Source organism: Choloepus didactylus, chromosome X, assembly GCF_015220235.1.
Source record: "Choloepus didactylus isolate mChoDid1 chromosome X, mChoDid1.pri, whole genome shotgun sequence".
Classification (NCBI taxonomy): domain Eukaryota; kingdom Metazoa; phylum Chordata; class Mammalia; order Pilosa; family Megalonychidae; genus Choloepus; species Choloepus didactylus.
The window spans coordinates 31,915,353-31,936,104 of record NC_051334.1 but is presented as its reverse complement, the minus strand read 5'-3'; the positions used below and the strand labels follow the sequence as shown (position 1 = coordinate 31,936,104).

Genomic DNA, 20,752 nt, shown 5'->3' with positions numbered 1-20,752 from the left:
AAACCCTGCACACTGCATTTGCCTTGGGTAGACTTTCCTGATAGGAGGGCTGAAGATCAAGAAAATTTCTGACTCGTTTCCAGCTGATAACAAAACCAAGAAACAGATATCTCAGGGAATAAATCCCAGAGTTAAAATATTAAAATATACAGTGTGCAACAAAAGAGTATAGAACAAGCAAAGAAACAGGAAATTATGGTCCATCCAAAGGAAGAGGATAAGAATCCAGAAAACACCAACAAAGAAGCCAAGAATGTGAACATACCAAACAAAGCCTTCAAGTAAATGATCTGAAACATACTAAAGGAGATGAAGGAAAGTGTAGTGAAAGAACTAAAGGATATCAAGAAAACAATGAGTGATCAACATGAGAGTCTAAGTAAAGAGAGAAATTTTTAAAAGGAACCAAACAGAATTACTGAATTTGAAAACCACATTAACTGAAATGAAACATGCCCAGGAGGGTTTCAGGAGCAAATTAGAGCTGGCAGAAGAAAGAATCAATGAATTTGAAGAAAAGACATTTGCAATGAGTCAGGCTGAGGAGTAGAAAGAGAAAAGAAATATTAAAAGCAAAAATAGCCTAAGCATCTATGGAACACCATCAAGTACACCAATATATGCAGTAAGGGAGTCCCTGAAGTAGAAGAAAGAAAGGGGCAGAAGGAATAGTTAAAGAAGTAATGACAGAGAACCTCCCAAACTTAGCAATAGACATGAATATGCACATCTAAGAAGCTTAGAGATCACCAAACGGTATAAATAGGAAGAAACATACCTCATGTTATATTGTTTACACTACTGAATACAAAGGACTAGGAGAGAGTTCTGAAAGCTGCAAGAAAAAAGCAATGTGTTACATACAAAGGGAGTCCCAGTTAGATTGAGTACGGATTTCTCATCAGAAACCATAGAGGCAAGAAGGCAGTGGGTTGAAATACTTAAAGTGCTGAAAGAAAACAGTGGCCAGCCAAGAATTTTATATCTGGTGAGACTGTCTTTAAAAAATGAGGGAGAGATTAAGGCACTCTAAGATAAACAAAAGCTGAGGGAGTTCGTCACCACTAGACCTGCCCTGCAAGCAATGAAAAGAAAGAACACTGACTAGACAGTGGTTCCAAGAAGCATAAAGAAATAAAGACCTAATCAAAAGGTCCCACCCATTTGGTTAGGCAATTATAAATGCTAGTATTATGATATTGTATTGTTTGATAGTAACTCCACTTACTACTTCCTACAGTTGCTAAAATGCAAATCCATAGAAAGTGATGATAAATTTGTTTTTGGACATATAATGTACAAATATATAAGTGGTGGTAATAAGTGCAAAAAATGGTGGGGGACAGAGGAGTATAAGAAAAATATATGTGCATGCTATTGAAGTAAAGTTGGTATCAGATCAAACATGACTGTTACATATTTAGAATGTTAAATTTTAACCCCACGGTAAACACATGGAAAACAGATGAAAAATATTTCTAGATAGAAATGAAAAGACAATCAATATGGTGCAACACTAAAAAGTAAGAACTTATAAACATAGGCATTAATGGAAGTGAGGGGCAAAAAAGATATATGACTTACAAAGGCTAAATATCAAAACGTCAGAAGAAACTCCTGTATTATCAGTAGTGACTTTAAATGTAAATGGGTTAAATTCTCCAGTAAAAAGGTATAGATTGGCAGAATTGATTAAAAAAAAAAGCATGACCCAACTATATGCTCTCTCCAAAAGACTCACCTTACAGTCAAAGACACAGGTAAGTTGAGGGTTAAAAGATGGAAACAAACATAACATGCAAGTAGTAACCAAAAGACAGCTGAGTTCACTACATTAATATTGGATAAAATAAACTTTAAGTCAAAAACAGTTACAAGGGACAAAGATGGTCATTATACACTGATAAAGGGGGCAATTCAACAGAAACATGCAACAATTATAAATACATATGCACCTAACAGCAGAGCCCCAAAATATATGAAGCAAATAGTGACAGATCTGAAGGGAGAAATTGATGGTTCTACATTTATACTAGGAGACTGTAATACACCACTCTCAATAACTGATAGAACATCTAGTCAGAAGGTCAATAAGGAATTATAGGACTTAAATGATACACTAAACTAACCAGACCTAACAGATATATATAGAACACTGCACCCAACATAAACAGAATATACATTCTTTTCAAGTGCACATGGATCATTCTTCAGGAGTGACCAAATATTGCATCACAAAACAACTATCAATACATTCCAAAATATTGAAATCATACAATGTATATTCTCCAAACACAACAGAATGAAGTTAGATATCAGTAACAGAGGGAGAAAGGGAAAATCCACAAATTGTGAAAATTAAACAACATATTCTTAAACAATCAATGAGTTAAAGAGGAAAACAAGGAAAATTAGGAAATATCTTGAGGTGAAAGAAAATGAAAATGCAGCATACCAAAAACTTATGAGATGCAGTGAAAGCAGTGCTGAGAGGGAAATGCTTACCTTAAAAAAGAAAAGAAAAAAAAGACGTCAAAACAGAGACCTAAGGAAGAGAATCTAAGATGGCAGCTAGGTGAGACAGGGCAAAAAAACACCTCCGTGAAAAATACTAGATAAAAACCAGAAAGTGACCCAGAACACCACTTCCAGCAATGCACCAGCTGAACAAGGTCTGCTAAAACCACAGGGACCGTGCACTTGGTGAAACCGGGACTCTGCATTCTGAAACGAGTGAGTAAGCCGGTTGAAAGTCCCGTGGCCGCGCTGCGGTGTGGGGAAACCGGGGGTTGGCATTTGGAGACGGACTAGTTCTTTTAAAAAAATAAAAACAAAAAAGAAACCCAGGAGCAGCTGCAGTTACAACGGTGAGAACCGCACAGTGAAGCACGGCAGGAGTAGGCTGTGCCAACCTCTCGGTGTCTTGCGTGGATGACAGCCCGCTGCTGATTGCCTCAGGGCCAGGGGGTCAAAGGGGAGAGCCAAAAGGAGAAAGAAACCACGCTGCTTGTAGCCAGCTCCCCGGCATGCTGGCGACACTCCTGCCCGGGGCCGGACACACAGCCCAGAGCCACACCAGGAAACCCAGTCTGACGGGGAGTGTATCCCATGGCACCATGCACACACCACAATATTGGCCATGGACAGTGGCCTAGGGTGCACCCACAGCTAGTTGTCCCGGAGCTGGGAAGGTGGAGCTGCATGAAAAGTGGGGGGGGGGGGGTTGAGACGCCCCATTCAGCCATTTTTTTCATCAGGCTGGGAGCGCCCCTGCACAGCCCAGCAGCCCGGTGGCCCAGGGCTTCCCTTGAGGGGCGGCACGCACTTGTGATGTAGCACACAGCCTTTCCTCAGCAGAGGTCCTAGAAGATCACAGCTGAGAAGGGGGCCCGCTCGGAAATCCCAGGGACCCTATGTCAATGCCGGGGACTTGTGGGTCAGCGGCAGAGAAAATCTGTGGCAAGACTGAAATGAAGGCTTAGACTCTTGCAACAGCCTTGAATCTCCAGGAACACCTGGGAGGTTTGAATATTAAAGCTGCCCTGCTTCCGTAACCACCCAGACACACGCCCCACATTCAGGGCGGACAGCACCAACAACATACCCAAACTGTGTGCACCAGTGAACCCCACAAGAATCATTTCCTCACACACCACAAAGACAAAGTTGAGGAGAACTGACTTGAGGGGAATAGGTGACTCGCAGATGCCATCTGCTGGTTAGTTAGAGAAAGTGAATGCCACCAAGTTGTAGATCTAAAAAATTAGATTGGTATTTTTTATAACTTGAAAGAACCCTATCAAGCAAAGCAAATGCCAAGAGGCCAAAAACAACAGAAAATCTTAAAGCGTATGATAAAACCAGACGATATGGGGAACCCAGTCCCAAACACCCAAATCAAATGATCAGAAGAGACACAGTACTTGGCACAATTAATCAAAGAACTACAGTCAAAGAATGAGAGCATGACACAGGATATAAAGGATATGAAGAAGAACATGGCACAGGATATAAAGGATATAAAGAAGACCCTAGAAGAGCATAAAGAAGAAATTGCAAGAGTAAATAAAAAAATAGAAGATCTTATGGAAATTAAAGAAACTGTAGGCCAAATTAAAAAGACTCTGGATACTCATAATACAAGATTAGAGGAAGTTGAACGACTCAGTATCCTAGAGGACCACAGAACAGAAAATGAAAGAACAAAAGAAAGAATGGAGAAAAAAATCGAAAAAATCGAAATGGATCTCAGGGATATGATAGATAAAATAAAACGTCCAAATTTAAGACTCATTGGTGTCCCAGAAAGGAAAGAGAAGGGTAAAGGTCTAGAAAGAGTATTAAAAAAAAATGCTGGGGAAAACTTCCCAAACCTTCTACACAATATAAATACACAAAGCATAAATGCCCAGCGAACTCCAAATAGAATAAATCCAAATAAACCCACTCCAAGACATATTCTGATCAGACTGTCAGATACTGAAGAGAAGGAGCAAGTTCTGAAAGCAGCAAGAGAAAAGCAATTCACCACATACAAAGGAAACAACATAAGACTAAGTAGTGACTACTCAGTGGCCACCATGGAGGCAAGAAGGCAGTGGCATGACATATTCAAAATTCTGAGAGAGAAAAATTTCCAACCAAGAACACATTATCCAGCAAAACTCTCCTTCAAATTTGAGGGAGAGCTTCAATTTTTCACAGACAAACAAATGTTGAGAGATTTTGCCAGTAAAAGACCTGCCCTACTTCAGATACTAAAGATCTGGATCTTTCTCCAGAATAGACCATATACTGAGACATAAAACAAGCCTCAATAAATTTAAGAAGAAAACAACTGAATATATTCAAAGCACATTCTCTGACCACAATGGAATACAAATAGAAGTCAATAATTTTTGATTTGTAACTCCACTATTTACTTCCTACAGGATATAAAATACATAAACTCTAATGACAAATCAGTGGTTTTGGACTCAATGTAAAATGTGTAATTTTTGACAAGAACTATATAAAGGCGGGGGAATGGAGGAGTATAGAAACATAGTTTACATGTCCTATTGAAGTTAAGTTGGTATCAAAGAAAACCAAGACTGTTATGGATTTAAGAGGTTAAATTTAAGCCCCATGGTAAACACAAAGAAATTATCAGAGAATATGACCATAGAGATGAAAAGTAGAGTATGGGTTACAAGAAGTGGGGGAAGGGGCAATGGGGAGTTAAGAAATGAGTGTAGGGTTGCTGTTTGAGGTGAAGGGAAATCTCTAGTAATGGATGGTGGGAAGGTGCTAGCATTACAACATTCTAAATGTGATGAATCCCACTAATGGAAGGCTAGGGAGGGGGTGGAATGGGAAGATTTAGGCTGTATATATGTTTCCACAATTGAAAAAAAAAAAGACAGTCTAAATAGATGACAATTGAATGCCAAGGATGATCCTGGATGAGATCTGAGGATGGAGGAGAGGAGGCTCAAAGGGACACAGTTGGGACATAAGAAAAAAAAAGGAAATATAGAATGTAAGCTTTGTATCAATGTTGAATTTCTTGAACTTCTTAGCTGCGCTTAATGGGATTGCATAAAAGAATGTTCTTGTTCATGGGAATTGTATATGTGAATTATAGTGTTTGTTCAAGGATGTGTGCAGCTTGCTCTCATATGTTCAGAAGACAGAGCAATAGATGATGGATGATAGATAGGGAGAGGGAGGGAGGGAGGGAAAGAAAGAAATGGTGGTGTGACAGCATTTTAAAGTTGGTGGATTGGGGTATCGGGGCGGGGGAAAGGGTATGCTGTGTATGGGGTTTGTATTGTTTTTGCAACTGTTCCTGTAACTTTGAATTTATTTGAAAATAAAATTAGAAAAAAACAAAACAAACAAAAAAGAGACCTAACCTCAAAACTAGAACTAGAAAAACAAGAGCAAACTAAACCCAGAGTAAGTAAAAAGAAATAAAAAAGATTAGAGCAGAGATAATTGAAATTGAGAATTCAAAAATCAACAAAACCAAAATGGGTTCTTTGAAAATATCAATAAAATTAATAAAACTTTAGCTAGCCTGACAGAGGAAAAAAGAGAGAGGATACAAATAATGAAAACAAGAAATGAAAAGGGGGACATTATTACTGACCTTGCTGAAATAAAAAGGACTGAAAAGGATAGTGTGCTGATTTGAATCTATTATATACCCCAGGAAAGACTGTTATTTTAATCCAATCTTGTGGAGGGAGACCTATTGTGGGTGGGACCTTTTGATTAGGTTGTTTTCCTGGCGATGTGAGCTACCCAATTCAAGATGGGTCTTAATCCTTTACTGGAGTCCTTTAAGAGAAACGGAAACACCCTGGAAGAAGCAATCAAGGACCCACAGGAGCGAGACAGAAGCCTAGAGACATTTTGGAGTAAGCCACTGAAACCAGAAGCTAAACTCAGGAGGGAAGGTTCCATAGAACCAGCCATGTGCCTTCCCATGTGACAGAGGAACCCTGGATGCCATCAGCCTATCCTCAGGGAAGGTATCTATCCCTTGATGCCTTAATTTGGACATTTTCATGGCCTTAAAACTGTAAATTTGCAACCTAAGAAATCCCTTTGAAAAAGCCAATCCATTTCTGATATATTGCATTCTGGCAGCTTTAGCAAACTGAAGCAGATACTATGAACAACTATCTGCCAACTAATTAGATAACCTTGAAGAGATAGACAGATTCTTAGAAACACGCAACCTACTTACATGGATTCAAGAAGAAATAGAAGATCTCAACAAACCGATTACTAATAAAGAGATTGAATCAATCATCAGAAACTTCTGAACAAGGAAACTCCAGAACCAGATGGCTTCACTGGGAAATTCTACCAAACATTCCAAGAAGACTTAACTCCAATTCTGCTCAAACTCTTCTGAAAAATTGAAGAGGAGATTATACTCCCTGACTCATTCTACGAGGCCAACATCACCCACATACCAAAACCAGATAAAGATATCACAAGAAAAGAAAACTACAGACTAATATCTCTTATGAATATAGATGAAAAATTCCTCAACAAAATACTAGCAACCTGCATCCAGTGTCATATTAAGAGAATTATACACTGTGATAAGTGGTATTTATCCCTGGTATGCAAGATTGGTTCAACATAAGAAAATAAATCAATATGATACACAACATTAACAGAATTAAGGGGGAAAAAAAACACATGATCATCTCAATTCATGCAGAAAAGGCATTTGACAAAATACAGCATCCTTTCTTGATTGAAAACACTTAGAACACTAGGAATAGAAGGAAACTTCATCAGCCTGATAAAGGGCATATATGAAAAGCCCACAGCTAACATCCTACGTAATTGTGAAAGACTGAAAGCTTTCCTTCTTAGATCAGGAACAAGACAAGGATATCAATCTATCCTTGTCCACTATCACCACTGTTATTCCAAATTGAGCTGGAATTTATTGCCAGAGCAATTAGGTAAGAAACAGAAGTAAAAGACATCCAAATTTGAAAAGGAAGATGTAAAACTCTCCCTATTTTCAGATGATATGATCCTGTATACGGAAAGTCCTGAAAAATCCACAACAAAGCTCCTGGAGATAATAAATGAATTCATCAAAGTGGCAGGGTACAAGATCAACACTCAAAAATGAGTAATGTTTGTATATACAAGCAATGAACAATTGGAACAAGAAAACAAGGGAAAAAATTCCATTCACAATAAAAGCCAAAAGAATCAAATATCTAAGAATAAATTTAATCGAGGATGTAAAACACTTGTATACACAAAACTACAAAACATTGCTAATAGAAATTAAAGAAGACCTAAATAATTGGAAGGACATTCCATGTTCATGGATCGTGAGACTAAATATCATTAAGATGTCAATACTACCCAAAGCAATTTATAGATTCAATGCAATCTTAATCAAAATTCCAAAAACCTTTTTTGCAGAAATGGAAAAGCCAACTGTCAAATTTATATGGAAGGGTCAGGTTCCCTGATTAGCTAAAGCCATCTTGAAAAAGAAGAATGAAATTGGCTCTGATCTTAAAACTTATTACAAGGCCACAATAATCAAAACATCATTATACTTGCACAAGGACAGACATATAGACCAATGGAATAGAATTGAGAGCTCAGAAATCAATCCTTATATTATGGCCAACTGAGTTTTGACAAGGTGGCAAAGATCACTCAATTGGGATTGAATAGTCACTTCAACAAATTTTGCTGGGAGAACTGGATCTCCATTTGCCGAAAAAAAAAGAAAAAAAGGACCCCTATCTCACACCATATACAAAAATCAACTCAAAATGGATCAAAGACTTTAATATCAGAACTAGAACTATCAAACTCCTAGATGAAAATGTAGGGAAGCATCTTCAGGACCTGGTGTTAGGCAATGGCTTCTTGGATTTTACACCCAGATCAAAAGCAACAAAAGAAAAAAAAAGGATTTGGGGACCTCATCAAAATTAAAAACTTTTGTTCCTGAAAAGACTTTATCATGAAAGTAAAATTACAACCTACACAATGGGAGAAAATATTTGGAAACCACATATATGATAAAGTATTAATATCCAGAATATATAGAGAAATCCTTTAACTTAACAACAAAAAGACAGACAACCCAGTTTTAAAACTGGGCAAATGATTTGAACAGATGTATCTTCAAAGAAGATACACAAGTGGCCCAAAAGCACATGAAAAGCACATCCTCAGCCATCAGGGAAATGCAAACCAAAACTGTAATGAAATACCATTTCACACCCATTAGAATGGCTGCTATTAGAAAAATGGAATATAGCAAGTATTGGAGAGGATGCGGAGAGATAGGAACACTCATTCATTGCTGGTAGCAATGTAAAATGGTGCAGCTGCTGTGGAAGACAATTTGACAGTTTCTCAGAAAGCTAAGTATTGTACTACCACATGACCCAACAATCCCACTACTAGATACATACCCAAAAGAATTGAAACCAGCATCTCGAACAGATATTTGCACACCAATGTTCATAGTGGCATTATTCACAATTGTCAAAAGATGGAAGCAACCCAAATTTCTATCAACTGATTACTGGATAAATAAAATGTGGTATTTACACACAATGGAATATTATTTAGCCATAAAAAGGAATGAAGTTATGAAGTCCTGATACATACACAACAACATGGATGAACCTGGAAGATATCATGTTGAGTGAAATAAACCACACACAAAAGCACAAATATTGTACGATCTCACTGATTTCAAGCAATTAGAATATGCGAGCTCATAGAGTCAGAATCCAGAAGATAGGTTACCAGGGGACAGGGTAGGATAGGGAATGGGAAGTTAAGGCTTAAAATGTACAGGGTTCCTATTCAAAATGATGGATATGTTTTGGAATGGATGGTGGTGATGGTAGCACAACATTGTAAATGCAATTAACAGCATTGAAATATGTATCTGAATATGATTAAAAGGGGAAATAGCAGATTGAGATGGTGAAAGAATAAAAATTTTTTTAAAAATCCATGGAATTATACTACATGAACAGTGAACCATAAGTTAATCCATGGACTTTAGTAGTATAATTATAAAACTGTGCTATCATCAATTTTAACAAATGTTCTAAACCAAGGCAAGTTGTTGGTGGGGTGGTATATGGGAATCCTGTATTATTTTATGTATGATTTTTCTGTAAACTCACAACTTCTCTAATAAAAAAGTAAAAATTAAAAAGCATGGGAAGACACAGCAAACCTGCAGGCCAAATCTTCATCGGACTTTGAAATATCAGTCTGTGTGTTCAGTGTCGCCATTTTCAGGAATTCACCAAGTCAGATGATTCCATTGACAACATAAAGCTGAGTTATAAGGATATCTAGTAGAATAATATAATAATTATTATAACTGTGAATGTGCTATTGGCCATCAGGTTAAAATTTCAGATACTATGAAAACACTGATTGTTATTGACAGTTAAAGGGGGATTTAAAAATGTTATCTTTTTAGTCCTTAGTGTTTTATGTATTATTTCTATATCTATTCCATAACATAAATGAAAAAGAGAACCTATTAGATGCATTTGAGTCATATCATTATGAATGGGAAAATAAATTTCTTTTTCGCAAAAATTTTAAATATGCACATTATATATATTTGTGAAAATTAAGTATGTTTTATTCAATAACATGTCTTCATAATTAAAGTTGCATTATAATGACTTCATATTGTAAATAATTTCACCACAAAAAAGAAATTTTGAATATAATGGCATACATTGATTATTTGATATTAGATGAGTGAGTGTAGGAAGGCATGGGAATATACCTTTTCTTAAATTTTGCAAAATTGAAAACAGAAGTGACCCAAGTACACTACCATCATGGCAAAATATATTTGCAAAGGAAGAGCTATTCATTCTTTTCTAGAAGCACGTTCCTAATGGTACCTCATAAAACCTGTCTGCTGGTAAATATGAGCTGAGAACAGCCCCACCTGCGCCCACCTGTTACTTTGCTCACATCAGTACAGAGAAAATGGCTCAAAACACTCGCTCAAGTTGTTTCTGGTTCTGGTTTAGACGTCAGGACCAATGCAAGTAGTCCTTTCATGAGGGTGTCTTTTCTTTATGCCTTTTGGAATTTTCATTACTTAAGAAATATACTTAAGTGGTATATACTATAATTATGGCCTTTGCCTTCAAGAATTTTTTGTTCTATTTAAAAAGAAGTCTTACTAACATGATCACAAATATAAGAAGCATTTCCATTGGTTATGAATCTTTGCTCTACCTTCTGAATGACATGGCGTTAATGGCTAACAGTACCTGAATGAGTGTTCGTCATAAAATTAAACCATTGAGTTTTTCTTTTAGTTTGAAGAGTAAATTATTTCGAAGTATCTCTGATTCGAAAATTCACTCAGTTGATTCTCAACATGAAAATTAACGATTTGACTGTTTCTAAATACCTAGATATTTTTATATCTTCTAAAACAGAAGTAAAGTTAAGTAAAAAAAATAAATCATCTGGAAAGCTCAGGCAGATCTCACAATTAGTAATAAAGGAATATTAACATCAAACAATCATCAAAGAAGGGATTAAGATGGAAGTAATAGATTATATATGTAGCCATAATTAATCAGAGAATTTCTCAGACCTTACAAGATGGTTTGTTTTAGAAATTGATTTTAAACTGAACAGGAAACCAACCCAATTTTTGTTCTAATTCCAAAAACAAAGGAGCTACTTGCTAGGAAGTCTATTTCTTAGTAATAATAAAATATTTAGCTGTCCATTACATATTCTACTGAACAAATGAAAACAGCAGTGTATAATGTAAACTCTTATATATACAAATACAGATATATATATATACATACATACATAAACACATACACACATATATATCTTTCAGGAAAATAACAAGTAAGCAAGTTATGAGACTTGTTTGATGAGCTTTATTATAGTAATATAGTTTTATGATGCAACATATATGCTTTATAGTTGTGATTTACATTTGAGTTTTAAATAAAGTGTTCATATCTGTTTATATTTATTTGATCAGCCCATTAAGAAAATAAATTTGTATAATCTAGTATACTTAAAATTATATTCCTTCTTTATGTACATTATAATACATATTGAAATTATGATTTGGAAATTTAGGTGTTTTACCCCCACTAAAATGTAAGCATCATGAGAACAGCAGTGATCATATCTGCCTTGGACAGCACTGATCCCGCAGTGACTCAATTACTGGCTGGCACTTAGTAAATACTCAATAAATACCTGGTGAATGAGTGAATGAATTCCTCCAAACTCACAACTGAATTATGTAACTCTAACATTTGAAATAGAAATCATGTAACTTTTAGAAATGACCTTTACAAATTTGTATTGAATGACCAAATATATGCATGATGCACACCTACTTTAATAAGAATAGATAAAAAACATGCATGCATGTGTGTGTTTATAAAGATAAAAATTTAAAGGCAACAAAAAATGCCAAAGCTACATATTCATCATAGCTGCAAAATGCTACTCCATTACAATTGTAATAATGTAATAGCAATTAGGATGATTTTTAACCATATTTATTTTTATTGCTAATATTATGAGTGAGTTTAATGTTATTGCTTATTATTGCTTTTTTGTTTTTGTTTTCTATTTTAACTTAGAACTTGTATAAAAGTCTGAGTGAAGTGAAGTCTGAAGTGGAAATGGTGATAAAGACTGGACGTCAGATTGTACAGAAAAAACAGACGGAAAACCCCAAAGAACTTGATGAAAGAGTAACAGCTTTGAAATTGCATTATAATGAGCTGGGTGCAAAGGTGTGTGCATGCTGAAGCTACAGACTCTGGCTACTTGCACTTTTCTTCTAAATTATAAAGAAAGGGATAGTAATTATGGACAGTTAAAGTCTCAGAAATTCTCATATTTCTTCCTTTCTCTCTCTCTCTTAGCATAGTTATATATTTTCTCATGGGTAATCCTTATTAAGAAACAATAATTGATCATGAGGTTCTTCTTTTCATTATAGGCTGAAAAATATGTAAATCTCAGGAGATTTTTATTGGACTATCAGATACTTCTAAAAGCATTTCTTTGTTCTAATTTTTCCTTCTTTCCATTGTATAAATTTACTTGTGATGATTTGAAGACCAGTACATTTTATAAAATGCTTACCAACCTAAGCATTCCATATAAATGTAAAGCTTTGATGTTTCAAAATAGTGATAGTACTCATGGAAAGGAAATGTCAACCTCAGGGACTCATTTGTCCTTTTCAGTGCCATTAACATATTACTCTAAACTTTCTGAAAGAGTTTTAGGGGTTCAGTTAAGATTTAGAGTATTAAACTAGTAATAAAATGATTTCTTTAAAAGGTTTCAATAATTATTTTATGGAGTAACTGAGAGAAGAGGTGTATTTTATTAATAATTAAATAGCAATCTTGCTTCTTTAAACTTAAGCAAATAATGTCTTCTATCAATTATTTGTATTCATGACCATTTCTCCATCAATACAAGGTTATGTTAACTGCTTAAAGTGAGCACCTTGAAATGAGGCACTAGTTTGAGATGGCTTTACCTTTCTGATGGTTATAGTATAGAAGGACAAATCAGTAATGAGCAGACCTTTGGCCTACAGGCCAAGGCAGAAAAAATAAAAATGATTACTGGCAACATTAACATTTCATTCCAACTGAAAAAACTTTACTGAGTCCAATGGGGGCGTAAAAGTATATGTTTACAGCTCAGGCTACAAACTTTATTGAATAGAACACCATCAACGAGAAAAGTGTCACCGCATCTTACACACAAATGTAAATGTCTGGGAATTGAGAAGTAGCCAAGCAGAGACAGATTTCCAATATTTCACCCTGAAAGTATATTGAGGGTTATGTCTTAAAGCTTCTATTTGCAGATTGCTTATCACTGAGAGAAAGCAAATTTTAAGATTCAAATGAGAATCTGAAAATAACCATTTTTTATTAGTTGATCATCTTTATTATTTATGTTAAAAAAATAAAACCTGTAATTTACATTTGACATGATTTGACATCTACATTTGAAAGAGAGTTTATTATCCCATGACAAAATGTTCTCATAATTTGGGTCAATTAAACTAAAGTGCTTGTTTAGTACACCCAGCTACCTTTGAAATAGAAGGCCTTTATAATTTTCTAGAGAAGTTTTACCATTGTGTTAAAGATCACCACAGAGAGAGAAGTTATATCTGCACTTGATGTCTCATTTCAGTATTTCTCAATTTTCACAGGTGCTAATACATCCATATTTAACATCAATTGAATAATCTCTGATACTGTTCCTAATGCTGGAACTTATTTTTTCTGGAAAACTGTTCTTATACTCAATCTGACCTGTGTGATTTTACACTACATTAATGTGTTGATAAGTACATTTTTTCTTAAGAAAATACATATTTTGAGAAAAGAGGTTTTCTCTGTTTACTTTTTTCAAATATAAATTATTGCCTAGGCCGTTTCTTTTCCTTAAATGAGTTGAATGATACCTCTGCCTTTGAATGTGTAAATTTAACAAAAAATAATGTAGAATAAATCACTTAGAATTTAAAACAATAAAAATGATATTAGAATACTCTTAGTGCCATGGGTTGATTATTATTAGGAATTGAATGGCTGTTGTAAAGATTTAAAGCCCTATTTATCTCTGAATATTTAGATTCGAGTATCTATGTTTATTTTAACTATCTGGCACTTAGTGATATCAGTAAAGCAAAATGAAAGAAAGACTACTAAGAAATCATTCTTAACTTTAATAGCATGACAGAATACAGCAAAAATGTACGCATAAATTTATTTTCCAAGATTCATTTTCAAACATTCATGAAAATGGGAAAAATGTATAAATATCATCTTACAAAAATGCTGTGTCATATGTTATTTCACTGAGAAGAAAATGTCTGCATTTTGACCTTCAAAACACCTTCAACAACAGAAATGTTTAATAAAAGCAAAGAAACAAAGTATATTTTAATAGGTTATTCTTTTTGTGTAAAAAGTATGAACACTTCTGTTTTAATGTTCCTCAGAATTTACACTGTTGTACTAACCTCAATTCAATATGTTTTACCTTTTCTTATACAGAACACAGTTTTATCAGTTGTTTCTAATATCAAGAACTTAGCTTAATTGTTCAATGACTGAAATGTCATTATATGTAAATCTATTTAATTTTATTGAGAAATAATCTTACATCTATCACTCTTTAGTTCCTTTTTTGTCCTCTCTATATTTTGATTTTAAGGAAATATCCCTAAATACTCATATCAGACCCAGAATACATTTTAAGTATTCATGAAAGAATGCTGAACTATTCTACTGCAGGTGGCACTCTTTTAAGTGTATCCCTTCCCACACACAAGAATTGTGTAAAATTCAGTTTTCCTTAAGATGGCAGTGTTTCCTATTTTATAAAAACCTATTTAGCTGGATATAAACAAAATAAAATAAATAAAAATCAATAATGCATTAGCTCTGGGAAGATAGGATTTCTTTGAAATACTGAGTCTAAGATCCCCTTTCTACCAATAGTGCACAGAAAAAAATAATTATGCATAGGAAACACAATAAGATTTTTTTCTCCACACACAAATAAAAATCCTTGCAGTCAAAAGGGCAGATGTTTTTCTTGCCCTGAAGGAAAAATGAAGGGAAAATCCATTTTTTAAAATTATATCGTAGCCTCAGCAACTAAATATTTTCTAATTGTAAACACACCTCTGTCAAAGGAGCTAATGAACTTTGCTGAGTATCTGGGATCCATACCAATGTTTCAGGGTATTTATTTTGATTGTAGCATTTTAAATTCTTTAAACATATCTTTACCTTTTTCATTTTTTATTCCTTCAGGTTGGATTCTTATTTTGGTCATAGAACTATATATATTGGCTGCTACCTTTTATGCCTAGGGCAGGTCACATAAATATGCATTAGCACTGTTGTTATTTTTTTAATCAATTCCCTGACATTTGGGATTAATCTGTATTCTACTCTTCAGTCCTCTTAGCAACAAAAGACAAATCTTTTGGAGGTGTTCTTCACCTGTAAAATAAATGTAAACAAAGCTTTGGCTGTGTACATTCAGATGCAGTGTTTATTGAACTATGCCTGAAGTGAAATGGGAAGGAAGAGGTTGAGGTGCTATAATGTGTCAGGCTCTCTCAAACTGCTGCATGATTTTACCCTTACACTAACCCTATGTGGTTGGTAGAGTAATCCCATGTGACATATGGGTAAACGAGACAAAAGAGGCGTTCTACCAATGATTATTATGTCAGGAGGCTGCTGGGGATCACAGAGCCTAACATGCTTCCACTCCATCATGCTACCTCAAAAAAGTCAAAATATTCACATGTAACGCTCTGGCTCCCAGCCTCCATGATAGAAAAGGGGGGTATTCATAGAGTTAAGACACGTTACAAACAAGACAGAAATAAACTTGTAAGAGTTTACATTGTTACAAGCAAATTGTTATACTGTTACATTTTTACAAGCAAAATATACTTAATAAAAACCTCTGTCCAAGGAACTGTGGTGAACATAGTAAAGTAATCCAAAAACGTTTGATACAACAAAACTTGCCTTTGAGTAACTGAAATAATTTATCTGGCATTTGTTGATTGTTTCTAAATTATTATTTTAAAAAAATTCTGGGCTTTTTATTAAGCCAACTAAACTACAAACTTACAAAATGTAGGCACATCAGAAAAAGCGGTGGAGAAATACAAATTTGTTCATTCCCTGTGTGAGATTGTGGAAGAATTTAATCTTGAGGGTCTTGGTTTTAAACTGAGAACTGGAGCATGGGGTCAAGTCATGATTTTCTCTATTAATGAGAGTGATTTTTGCTTTCATTTCTTTTGCCTCTATCAGATGGGAAAAGAATTTTTGAGAAAGTGAGCTATTCTTTGTATTGTTTTGTGCAAAAGAAAAAAACTTTAAATATGCAATGAGGATAAACTTTCTAGTTCTAAGTATTAAACAACATCTTTTCCTCTTGAGAAAAATAGTATTCTTTCTCTGTTTTGATTCCTTGCCAGCAAGAGCAAGCCTCATTTGTATAAATAGGATTGTAAAAATTTTTGCACATCTCTTTGGCAAAGGATTGATAGGCCATGTCTTCAGTTTGAATTATATCATTGTATTTATTACAAACTTTGGCCAAAAATTGTTATTTTTGTTTATTTAAAGACAAGTTTTAAATAAATAGCTTTTCCTTTCTATCCGTGGCACCAGACCCAAGACAGTATCTTTTGGAGAAGGGATTTCATCTGCCCTAGACTGTTTTTTAATTCACTATTTATATTCAGAATATATGAAATTTCTAAAATATGTGTTTAAAACAAAACATGTAAGAGAAATGCTATTTTTAAATGACAGAAGTATGAAAGTTTCCATTAAATAGCTAAAACGGAATCTAAATTGAAAAGGTAAACCAAATTACATTTTATTATTATTCTTTTCAGGTAACTGAAAGAAAGCAACAGTTGGAGAAATGCTTGAAATTGTCCCGGAAGATGCGAAAGGAAATGAATGCCTTGACAGAATGGCTGGCAGCTACAGATATGGAATTGACAAAGAGATCAGCAGTTGAAGGAATGCCTAGTAATTTGGATTCTGAAGTTGCCTGGGGAAAGGTAAACCTATATCATGAAGGTCATTTTTAACATACATGAAAACACATGGTAATATGATTTTATAAGGAAGAATTACTGTGCCACAATAATAAAATCATAAATATTATTTTTGTCTTCATTTTCTCTTTCTTCAAAAATTCCTTAGTATTTTAACTCTATATGTTTCAGAACCATGAAAAAGCAACAGTAAGCTTTAGTAAGAGTCCCTTCAAGGCTTGTTTAGAATTAGGTAGGTTATTCTTAAGATCTTAAAAATATACAGACATCATTAGTCAGAAAGTATGTCCAGAGATGAGGCTTTATTTCCAATAGCTTGCCTAAGACCAGTCAGCCCAGATAGACTCCACAAGCAAGAAGTGGACAAAGACACAGTGACTGTACAGTCAGGTTGAACAGTACTTGCAAGATCAGCAGATTGCTGATGTCCTGGCCAAAAAAAGGAAAAAAAAAGGAAAGAGAAATGAATCTCAAGGTGTCTTTGCAGTTGCTATCATTTCCATAACCAAAGGGCATAGGGCCTTCTTCAATCTTCAGCTGGTAAATTCTTGCCATTTTTCTGACATCCAGCCAGACATTTATTGCTCCTTAGAATTTAAGGTCAAGACACTCATAGCTTAAATTTTTTTACAGTCGATTCATTATTATATTTCTTGAAAGTGTGTTGACACGGAGGAAATAATTGATATTATTAATATGTTTTCACCTCAAACTTTGCTAAGTCATTGGGCTATTTAGAAAAAAAATAATAGTCCCCCCCCATACTTTCAACCTTATAGAACTGTTACAAAAATAATACAAACCCCATACAGAAAACTCCAGCATATCCCCATATCCCTACCCCCCAGATACCCAAATCCAACAATTTTAACATTTTTTACCTTTGCCATATCATCATTCTCTCTCTCTCTCTCTCTCTCTCTCTCTCTCTCTCTCTCTCTCTCTCTCGTCTCTCTGTCTCTCTCTCTCTATCTCTGTGTCTCATCTACCTATTTATCAATCCATTTTCTGGACACTTATGTGTAATTTGTAAACATCATGCTCCTTGAACATGTAATACCACTATGTACATTTCCTAAGAACTAGGACATTCACCCATATAACCACCTCAAGTACAGTTATTAAGTTCAAGAAATTTAGCATTGATGTAAAGCTTATACAGTGTATATTCCAATTTTTTTCATATATCTCAATAGTTGCTCTTTGAGCCTTTACTCCTCCCTTGCTAGATTACATCCAGGATCATGTATTGCATTTAATTGTCATTGTCTCTTTAGTTTCTCTTTCTTTTTTTTTTTAATTGTGATAACATACATACAACATAAACTTTCCCATCTCAACTCTTAAGCATGACATTCAATGGGATTAATCACATTCGCAATATTGCAGTACCCTCACCACCTCCCATTACTAAAACTTTTCCGTCCCCCAAAACAGAAACCCTGCATCCATTATGTAATAATTCCTCATTCCCCTGTCCCCACCCATGACAATCTACTCTAATTTCTGTCTCTATGAGTTTTTACATTCTCTGATATTTTCTTTGTAGTTATCATGGGGCTTAAATTTAACATCCTAAATCTATAACAGTCTCATTTGTTTTGATATCAACTTAACTTTAATAGCATACCCAAACTATGTTCCTATACCCCCGTCATCCCATCTTTAGAAACTTCTTGGGACAAATTACATGATTATACATTATGAGTTCAAAACCACTGATTTATCATTACATTTTATGCATTTGCCTTTTAGATCCTGGAGGAAGTGAAAAGTGGTACAATCCAAAAATACAATAGTACTGGCATTTATATTTACCCATTTTGTTGCCCTCACTGGATATCTTTATTTTTTCATGTGCCTTCAATATATTGTCTATTATCCTTTCCTTTCAACCTGTAGAACTCTCTTTAGCATCTCTCATAGGGCTGGTCTAGTGGTGAGAGACTCCCTCAACTTTTATTTATCTGGGACTGTCTTATGCTTTCCATCATTTTTGAAAGACAGTTTTGCCGAATATAGAATTCTTGATTGGCAATTTTTTGCTTTCATCATTTAAAATATGTCATAGCACTGCCTTCTTGACTCCATGGTTAATGATGACAAATTGGCACTTGCTCTTTTTGAGGCTCCCTTGTATATAACATGTTGCTTCTCTCTTGTGGCTTTCGGAATTCTTGTTTTATCTTTGGCATTGGACAGTTTCTTCAGGCTCTGTTCACTTTTCTTTATTCTTTCTTCTTTCTGCTCCTCAGGCCAAATGATTTCAATTGTCTTATCTTCAAGTTCTCTGATCCTTTCTTCTGCCAGCTCCAATCTGCTGTTGAAACCCTCTAGCAAATTTTTTTTAATTTCTGTTACTGCTATCTTCAGCTCTGTTTGATTCCTTTTCATAATTTCCATCTCTCTATTGATATTCTGTTTGTGTTCATTTGTCATTTTCCTGATTTCCTTTAGTCTTTTGTGCATGTTTTCCTTGAGCTCTTTGAGCATATTTAGGACCATTTTTAAGTCTTTGTTACGTCCCAGGTCTGGCCCACTTCATTGATAGTTTTTAATTCCTTAATCTTTTCCTCTTTCTGAGCCATCACTTCCTGTAACTTTGTATGCTTTGTGACCTTTTGTTGACAAATGGACATTTTGATATTTTAATGTGTTATGGCTGGAATTTAGACTCTGAGGCATTGGTTCCTTAAGCTTCTATCCAACCAGTATTATGACAAAACTTTGCTTAATTGCCAGAAGCTAACAAGAACAACAACAACAACAAAAAAAACAGAGCAAGAGAAAACAGCTTTTCCACACTTTGCAGATAAACCTGTGCAAGTGCTCTACCTGAGGGCTTATCCATACAATCAGTTTAGAGAATAGCTCCAGACCAAAGTGTAGAGGTTTCCCTGATCCTTTCTCCTCAAGCTTTTTGTCTTGTGCATGTTCACGTGGCCCTAGGAATTCTCCCATTTACAAGATTGGAATGTTCCCTCCTCCCTAGGAAACAGTCTCCTCACAGTCAGTGCACTGCACTGTTTGTCCTACAGCCAGCAATCCCTTGCTCCAGCTAACACGACTTGACTGCTCTCTCACAGCATTCTATAGGAGAGTTCCATGATTCCCCTTCTACAAGCAGGGCAAGTTCTGGGATGGTGAGTCCCTTCCCTCAGCCCACCACCAGACAGATTGGGCCAGGCATACATGCTCCTAGTATGAACACAAGGGTTACTCTGCTCCCTCCACAACTGCAACCAGGGATCTTCACTAGGAGCTTGGCAGGCTGTGCTCCTTGAGCTGGTGAGAGTGGGGGTGCGGGATATGTCAGCCAGGGTACCAGGAGATCCTACTGCATTAAAAAAGTAGCCTTCTTCTTGATTGGCACTAATGCATTACTGAAGTCCTTTATTTGTTTTTTGGAGCTTTGAGAAAAATGTCTTAGCCAGTTCTGTCTGGTTGTTCAAAGCTTCTGTGGGAGAATGGGGTCCTGAAGTGTCTCACTCTGCCATCTTGAATGGGGTAGGGGCTCCCTCATTTTTTTTTTAATTCAGAAAAATTTACTGGTAATAGCCAGATATTTAGGAGAGC

General features: G+C 35.3%; 1 protein-coding gene across 10 annotated transcripts in view; it reads left to right on the top strand.

The window, feature by feature from the left end:
* The window catches only part of DMD (dystrophin), a 2,178,366-nt gene that overhangs the window by 714,337 nt on the left and 1,443,277 nt on the right, over positions 1 to 20,752 (top strand). For all 10 annotated transcript variants that reach the window (XM_037821041.1, XM_037821045.1, XM_037821047.1 and 7 more), the window contains 2 exons: positions 12,171 to 12,326; positions 17,009 to 17,179. In XM_037821041.1, coding sequence (XP_037676969.1) covers positions 12,171 to 12,326; positions 17,009 to 17,179 — 327 coding nt within the window. The remainder of the gene's footprint in view (positions 1 to 12,170; positions 12,327 to 17,008; positions 17,180 to 20,752) is intronic.